This window comes from Populus euphratica, unplaced genomic scaffold, assembly GCF_000495115.2.
Source record: "Populus euphratica unplaced genomic scaffold, PopEup_1.0 scaffold1518.1, whole genome shotgun sequence".
Lineage (NCBI taxonomy): Eukaryota > Viridiplantae > Streptophyta > Magnoliopsida > Malpighiales > Salicaceae > Populus > Populus euphratica.
In genome coordinates, this window is record NW_011501340.1 from 1 (window position 1) to 8871 (window position 8871).

Here is an 8871-nt window from a genome sequence, read left to right on the forward strand (position 1 = left end):
GCCAAGCCGAAACTTGTAAAGCAAAGCCTAATCCAACCCCTTTTCATCTCTAATTAGCCTTTAATATACTTCCCACCCAAATACAATTTCAATGTGTTCATGCATCAAGGGTATTCACAATACAATAATAATAATAATAATAAAATCATGACAAACATGTTTATTCCTTATAAATAAAACAACAATAATTAAAGTAATAATATTATTGTATGTACATTTAATAGGTGATTTAATGGTAAAAACTTGAAATTAAGAGATTTGCTTTCTTTATGGTTTTAAATTCGAGTTATGTGGTTGCTAATATGATAACTACTAAAGACTTACATAGTCGTTAACTTTAGGGACCATAGAATTAATCGAAGTGCGTGCAAATTGGCCCGAACACCAATATTAATAAATAATAATATTGTTGTATGTTTATGGCATTGTGACAAATATCCTCCCAGATTGGTATCATCAAGATTGGAATTAGTATTATTGTCTTGTATTTCGATCACTAAAAACCTTAATTAGTCATATAATCTAGATTACATGATTGATTATGTAGAAGAAAAACATATCTCTTAATTATTATAAAGCCCAAAATATATAAAATAATAAAAAAAATTGTCATTTCATTTAATATTTGAAATACATCACACGTATAAGTTTAAAATTTCAAATATTAAAATAAATAAAATAAAATTTTGGTATTTTTAGATGTAAATCAAATATTGATAACTTTAATAAACTAGTTATCAAATCCAATACAAGAAAGATTTTTTTATGTTATTTTTAAATAATAAAATTAAAAAAAAATAGTTTATTTATTATTAAAAAATATCTTGCATGTAAATTATAATTTTAAATATCAAATATAGAGGGGTAAAAAACAATTGCAAAATTGTCAAATATATATATATATATCTGACAGAATTCTTGAAAGACAAAGATGTCCTTGAGGCTCTACATGTGCTTAGTTTAGCCACGCGGGCAGGGCTTCTTAACTGGGCCATAAACATAAAATTTATGTTCTTAAAGATTTTTAATATATTTTTCCTTAATTATATATAAAATATTTTTACTTTGTCTAAATGTTTTTTTAATAAAAAATTTACCTTTAATGAATTGTTGTTCATGAAATGTTGCTTGCAGTTTATAAGACTCCGTTTAATCCTCGGTTTTGCAAGGTTTTTTTTTTATAAATATTATTAAATAAAATTTAATTTAAAAAAGCACAAAATTTTTAAGTTTGACCTAATTAATTAATTTTAATAGCAATATATTTCCCAAGACTCATACAGCGCCGGAACTATCCTAGCAAATTATATTATATATATATATATATAAAATAGAGGATCCCCCGCGTCAAGGGAAATACTGAAAAGTAACGATGGAGTCTGCTACCTCTTCTAAGCGGCAACGAGTTGGTAATGGTATTGACTGAAATCTTCCTAATTGCTAGTTATAGATTTAGATTCGGTCGGTAATGGTGTTGAATATAATTTTTATTTTGTTTTTTTAATAAAACAGTACAACGTGCGGCGAGGGATACAGAGGATGAGGAGGAGGAGATGATGTTTGATGTACGGAGCGTGAATAAAGATTTGGATATTGATTCCAAAATAGCTGCTCTCAAGGTTTCTCTGTCTGTTGTGTGCCTCTTGTCCCGCACAGGTATCAATGAATGAATGATAATCTAATGAATGCTCTTACAAATATTTAACTACTACAGAGGAGTTGTTTTTGTTTTTGTTTGTGATTGATAACAATAATTAACAAAATTAATTAATTAATTCAGGTGGTAAGAATTTGTGTAGATGCTCGGGGACGGTCGTAGAATGTGAGCGCAAACAAGAGATTGGTGGTGGGGGTGGCGGCGGTGAATTTGTTGCTACCATCCTCACTTCTGCTAACCTTCTCAGATTTCCTGCTTATTCTAGATATACTTTTTTGGCCCCTGACATCACCGTAATTCCTATCTTCACCAGCTAATTTAATTTTTTGTTAATTTAGTATACCGGGGCTGGCCTGGACTATCTTTTTTCAGAAGGCATCAATTCATATAAATTTATTAGTATACAATTCATTCAGGTTGAGGTTTATTTATCAAAGGGCAAGCCATTGAAGGGACAAGTTCTTGGGTATGATTTCCACTACAACCTTGCCATCATTCAAATCACAACCGACTATCCTCTTCCTACAGCAATTCTCACAGACATAGATGTTTCGATGCCTCTAACTCCTACACCTCTGCTCACTGATTCAAAACCATTTGGCCTTCGTCCTCATACGGTAGATTCAAGTTTGTTTAAGCTCCGTGGCGGTGACAAGGTAATAGCCTTTGCCCGCGCGCATTGCGGGGCGAGGATTTACTTTTGGTAGATTAAACACTTGGCCCAAGTTTTAAATCAGATATGGGTTTGATGCATAATTGAGAGGCATGAATAATTGCACGCAAACACTATTGGAGGAAACGGGTGCAATGAAGTGAGATTTCGAATACAAATTTCCTTTTTTCTCAGGGAGTTTTTGTCATTTTGTTAAACTTCTCCTAGTGTTTTGGTTGAAGTAAATGTCAAGGCATAAACACAACCTTCTGACATTTATCACTTTCCCTAAGCATGCCTTCAAAGTGTCAAAACTCACAAATTTATCATTGCGCTGCCCTTTTCTTGAATCAATTCCTCAACTGAAGATCTTGATGCCCCATGCTGCGTGCAATATACAATAAACATGGCTTTTATACTAGTTGTGCTAATCCCACCAAAAAACAAGAAGCTCACACACTTCTACTCGTAAAAATTAAAAACTTGGCTTTTATACTAGTTGTGATAATCCCACCAGAAAAACAAGAAGCTCACACACTTTATTGGTTCGGTGTGAATTGCCTATTCCAATAAACAAGAGACTCTAAACAAAATCATTGATCTCAACATAAAAGGATTTTCCAAAATCTTCTCTATAAGAAAGAACTTCACTACCATAAAAAAGAAGACAAAAGCTATAATCGGTGGCTTGTTACTTCTTACAAGTAAAAGAAGTGAGGGGTAGAGATTTGAGGGTGAGTGGAAGTATTTTCCGTGCCAGTAGGATAATTATGTTGGATTATGTCTTAAAACCCTCTTTTCTTCTTCTTCTTCTTCTTTTTTTTTTGTGTGCGCGTGTGCTGTAAAATCACTTCTTCTTCTTCTTCTTCTTTTTTGTGTGCGCGTGTGCTGTAAAATTAGTATATTAATTTATTTTGCAAGCTGTATTTGTTATGCAAGAATCCTTGACACTAATGCTGCTTTTATGCTAGGTTTATATTGGTGGGCCTCTTATAAATTGTGATGGAGAGGTCATTGGGATTGTTTTTCATTATGATGGCTATGCTGCTTTTTTGCCCATCAACATAGCTTCTAGATGCATGCAGCTTTTAAAGAGAGACAGGTATGGTTCACATGATTGTTTTGAGTACATGACAGTTTATAGATTGTCCATGATACTCTGACTTGGGTTTGTAAAACATCGAGCTCGTAAAGGTGGTTCAGGTTTCTTTAATTTTAAGTGTTCCTTTATTTTTATTTGCTATTTATTTCGGATGTAGAACAGAAAGGAGAAGGGAAATGGTAATAGAAGAGAGGAGTTATGGGTAGAGATGGAGAAGAAGAAGAGAAAAGGGGGCAAAAATAAATTATACAGATGCACCGAAGAAACCCTAGATTTTAAAAATAAATAAAATTAAATAATAAAACTAGTTATCAATGTCTTTCCTTCATAATAGAAAATTAAGTAATGAAAATCCCTAACATGTCCTCTATCAATTTCATTCTACATGCAATTGGGTGTAAGCATGGTTTTGCAACTATTTAGATTGGCGAGGTGTATCTAATACTTTTCTATTGCTGCACAGGGGAGTCTGTCATCCTTGGTTGGGGATGACCCTGACCAATTCTTACGCTGCCAAGGCATCTGTTTTGGAGGAAATAATCCAAAAGTTCCCTCATATCAGCAATGGAATTATAGTTAAAGACGTATCATCTTGCATCTTTTTTCCCTCTCTTTTTTCTTCCAAATGCTCTTTAGTTGCTTCATTTGTGGTCTGAATGCCATGAAAGATGTTCATGTGTTGCTTAGTCACTTAGGAGGTATGCATTCTTTTGTTCCCCAATGTCCCTTCATTTCTATGATGCTGATGAAGCAAATAATAGCTGTTTTGAGAAATATTTCTGCAACAGCTTCTAAACAATATAATTTGGGGTTCTCATAGGTTGCCAATCTACTGGCTCTAGTTGCGTGGTAACTTGCGCTTGTATTGGTTAGTGTTTCATGGAGAGTTTGGTTTAAAGGACATATTGATATCTTGAGTAGCTTGTTGGTGAGTGTCTTAAGCGCACCTTGTGGATACATAAATATTGATAGTTTGATTTAAAGGACATATTAAACCCAGTACCTAACTAATTAAATTACATCTCTCAAGATTAATAAAAACACACTAAATCTTAAACTAGGTTGTTGGTGAGTATCTTAAGCGCCCCTTGTGGCCTTAGCTCATCATAACTGTATTTAAGTATTATCAATGAGTAACGATTGCAGTTTTAGGTGATGTGTAATACGTGGTAACTGGTTTTGAATGATAGATATATGCTTCAGTTTGTGATTGCTTGTTTTATCAACCTTTTTAATTTTGTTTTTTCGTTAGGTAATGAAAGGGTCTCCTGCAGCACATGCTGGAATAGTCTCCAAAGACATTATAGTGGAATGTGATGGAGAAGTTGTCAGATGTTCGTTAGAGGTATTTAATCGCATTTATTTATGCTATCTCATGTAGGACTTTATTATCGTCGTGTAGGCATTCTCGTAAGAAACCCACATTTACATGCATGGGGCTAACAACCCCATATTTTTATGGACGTGGGCTGTCATGGCAGCTATATTTACACAGCCCATTTTACAGCCTTACAAGGCTGGCCATAACAGCCCCATGTGTTACTTAATTCCCACAACATACTCCTAGAAGTCTAGCCAAATACTCTTTAATCCCTATGTTTGACAACATTTTAGATCAAATAACACACACACACTCTCATTTTCAAACTATTGCATTTATTTTATCAAACTCTCGGAGAGTATTCTTAAATAATCTTTTTACATAAACTTTAACAATATTCAAACTTCCATAATATACTTATTCATAACTCAAATTCCATGATTATTTTTTTGGAAGAAGTCCATATATTGAATAAATCCCACAATTACTCTTATATATATACCATATATTTAGAATAGCAATATAACAATAAAAGACACTAGAGTGTGTAATTCTTTGGATCTGTTCTTTATCAAAGGGCAAAATGCCCTTGTCATCTATCGAGATGCCTGATGAGTGCAGCGAAACTTTAATCCAAGTGGTTAAAAGGTTTTGGTTTCCTATAGCGCCTTAATACTTAAGTGCTATTAAATAGTTGGAAAAATCTCTATACAAGGGGTGGAGAAATCTTTTATAGTTATTATTCTTTGCATGTGATTTTTAGAATTCTATCTATTGATTTGATCTTTACATCATGATTTCAGTTTTGTAGAATGGTGTGGAATAGGGCTAGCCAATCCGTGGAAGTGGTTGTGATGAGACCAAGTTCCAGCAAGCCTATGAAGCTAACTATGGTTGCTGATGAGTTAAAACCTGCTAGCTATAACTGGCAAGTCCCTTTTCATTTGTTTGCATGTTGGTTTTCGTATAGAAATAAAAAGGTGGCACTAAAATAAAGAGTTCATTAATTGGTTTATCTCAGGTGTCATGATGTTTTTGGGTAGGCTTGTCCTTCTTTTATATATATTATGAAAGAATTGATTTTCTACTTATTGATTTTAAAAAATATAATTAGATAAACATTAACTCACTAGATGATTGCATATTTGTATGAGCTTTCTACAAGTTTCTCTCAGATGTTTATTCCTTGCTGTTTTGGGTTTTGTGAGCCTTTTGTATTCCATTTGTGCTTCATTATCATCTCATCCAATTTGGTGCTTTCAGTTGGCCAGTTCCCACAGATAAAGAGTATGCTGCAGTTATATGGATGTCAATTGACTTAGCAGCGCAAAGAACTACAACGTGGCTCGATAATTAATGTGTTGGATTGTTTCTCTGCAAGTATCACAAGGCGGGACGTTGCTCTATCAGATGTTTATAACTTTAAAAGGATAAACTATCTTGTTTTACTTGCTAAAATATGTGTTTATTATTTTTGACACATCTCAAGCAAAAAAGCAAAGTACATTTTTCATGATTTAAGTGTGGCAATCCGGGGCTCAGGGTGTTTTGTGACTGCATATCTAGGACAAGATGAATGTTTTGTTATATTTTCACTATAAACAACCAGAAAACACCTTAAATTTGGTGATGTTTTGTTATTATGAAGATTATTGAAGTATATCATAGATGGTTGCTTCATAAACTGATTAGAAAACATGATGTAAATATTAAACTTGTTTGGGAGTGCTGGTTGTCTACTCTGTAAATTCATGACCAGACAAAAACAAGTGAATTCACGATGACAATGATAGCTATACTATATTATGGCAACGAAGAAAGTAGAGGCTTTTCCTAATATTTTCCAAACCAGCATAATTGAAAACTAGCATGTTATTTAATATGTGCAGATAAAATTTGTACAACTTAAACTTCAATTTTGCTTAGCATCACAACTCTAGGATTTTGATCACGATCAAACTTGTAAGCTCTTATAGGTTATAAGTTATTGCATTACAACTAGTCACTTTAACCCCAAATCAAGGAAACATTAGTTACTCTAAAAAAACTAATGTTGCTTTAACAAAATTTACTACAGGCCTACTAATTCATCATAAAAAATAATCATTAAGGGTATAACTTAACTAGTTAGGTTTTAAGTTTACTTCTTAAAGATCACCAATTCGAGTGTCACAAACCTAAGGGCCAGTAGAAGTTTATCTAGTCGTTAATTTCAAAGTCTTGAGAGATTACTTGAGATGTGTAAACTGACTTGGACATCTATGATTACAAAAATAAAAATAAAAAAACAAACAATGATATGACATAAACACCCTTACCTTTTAAATTATATTACAGGAAGTAAGAAAATAATAAACCCATATATGACAATTACCTAAGGATATATATACCAAGCAAAATATAAATGTGCAAAGTATCACACCATTATTTGTGGTGTGATACTTTCCTAATCCTCAAAAGCTGTACATATAGACAAGTTTGATTCTCGGGATGATTTTTTTTTAAATATAAAAAAATATGGATGTTAATATTTTTTATTTTAAATTTAATATATTGGTTCAATAAAATTTAAAATTAGATATATTAAAAATTGGTAATAAATTTTATAACCCAATTCTGGGTTATTCCTTAAAAATAATTTTTTTTAAAAAATAAAATAAAGAATGATAATGTGGAGAAAATAAATAAAAGAGGGCTATAAAAATTAAAAAAAAATTAAGCTGTAATTTATTTGAGGAAATTCAAGGCCTAATTGTATCCTATTATGCCCAAAAATAGAGAAAAATACAAATTCAAGGTCAAATTGAATGATTATTAAACGAATTTGCATAAAAATTGAGACCAATGACATCATTAAATGCATAAAAATTGAGTCCAATGACATCATTAAATTTTTAATAAGCCAAATTGATTTAATCATGGGTCAAATTAAATTTTAATTATGTTTAAGAATTAATTTGGGTCCAATTAAAAGATTTAATTTAGTGCAAGGACTTAATTATACTTTAAATGGGTTAAATTATTTTATTTTGGGCTTAATTGGTGAAAAATTAAGTTTGAGAGCCTAATTTTGGCTTAATTGAGAATATTAAAATTTTAAGAGACCAAATTTAATCTTTACGAAGTTAATTGATTGAAATTAGGGGCTTAATTGCATTAAATAAAAAAATTTAGGGTCAATTAGGATTCAATTCAAAGCAATTAAAAAAGAAAGGATTGAAATGAACTTTGATAAAAATAGGAATCGGCACTGTTCATTATCTTCATTGTTTTTCTCTTTAAAAGCTGATCTAACTATCTACTTTGTAACAACATATAATGTACCTAATATCCATCAAATTTGACAAATCTTATACGAAAATGATCCTTTGCACTTTATCTATAACTCTATGTGATCAATTTAGGCTAAATAATAACACATCATCTCTAGTGATAGCTTAAAGAGGCCAACTCAGTCAGCTTTTGTCTGGAGATTTTACAACTCATGAGCCAATGGTTGGGATTCTTCCCAACTTAATCAAGGGTTGAAATTTTTTTCTAGTATAGAAAAGATTGCCCTCTTCTATTGCCTATAAATAGAGGTAAATTTCATAGCCTGAGGGAAGAGAAAATCAAGTCCAAAGTCAGCAATAAAACCAGTTTTTCTGCCGGTTTCTATAAATTTTCTTCTTTCTCTTTCTCCACCATGACCTTCAGCCACCACCACTGCCACTGCTGGCTTGACAACCATCCTCTCCACCACACTTCTCCCTCTCCTCTGATTTTTTCTTTCCTTTCCTCCACAGCGGCAGTAGCTCATCAGCACCACCATTTTCATTTTCTTCCTTCTCCAGCACCGACAACAGCAACATCAACACCATCCTTTACCTCCACAACCAGCTTTAATACCATCATTTCCATCAATCTAGCTTCTATTAGCGGCAGAGTAGCAATCGTGACCTTCTCTCTTCTCTACAACTTTTTCTTCTCCCGGTCGTGACTTGCAACCAGCTTCAACCGCCGACCACCAACTCTTCCACCATCCTCAGCCAGACCTGATCCCCACATGCCTTAAAGTAACAAAATTTAATGAAATTACTTACCTCATTGTCGAGAATGTATTTTTGAAATATTTGATCAGGACAATAATTGAATAAGTA

The 8871-nt window shown here is 32.6% G+C and overlaps 1 protein-coding gene across 1 annotated transcript; it reads left to right on the top strand.

Annotated features, from left to right (window-relative positions):
• Positions 1 to 1348: 1348 nt before the first annotated feature.
• LOC105117720 (uncharacterized) lies at positions 1349 to 4284 on the top strand. The gene is made up of 8 exons (XM_011015471.1): positions 1349 to 1409; positions 1513 to 1656; positions 1781 to 1950; positions 2074 to 2313; positions 3281 to 3411; positions 3875 to 3958; positions 4048 to 4109; positions 4232 to 4284. The coding sequence occupies exons 1-8, from the start codon at positions 1373 to 1375 to the stop codon at positions 4282 to 4284; spliced, it is 921 nt and encodes a 306-aa protein (XP_011013773.1). The 5' UTR covers positions 1349 to 1372.
• Positions 4285 to 8871: the final 4587 nt, after the last annotated feature.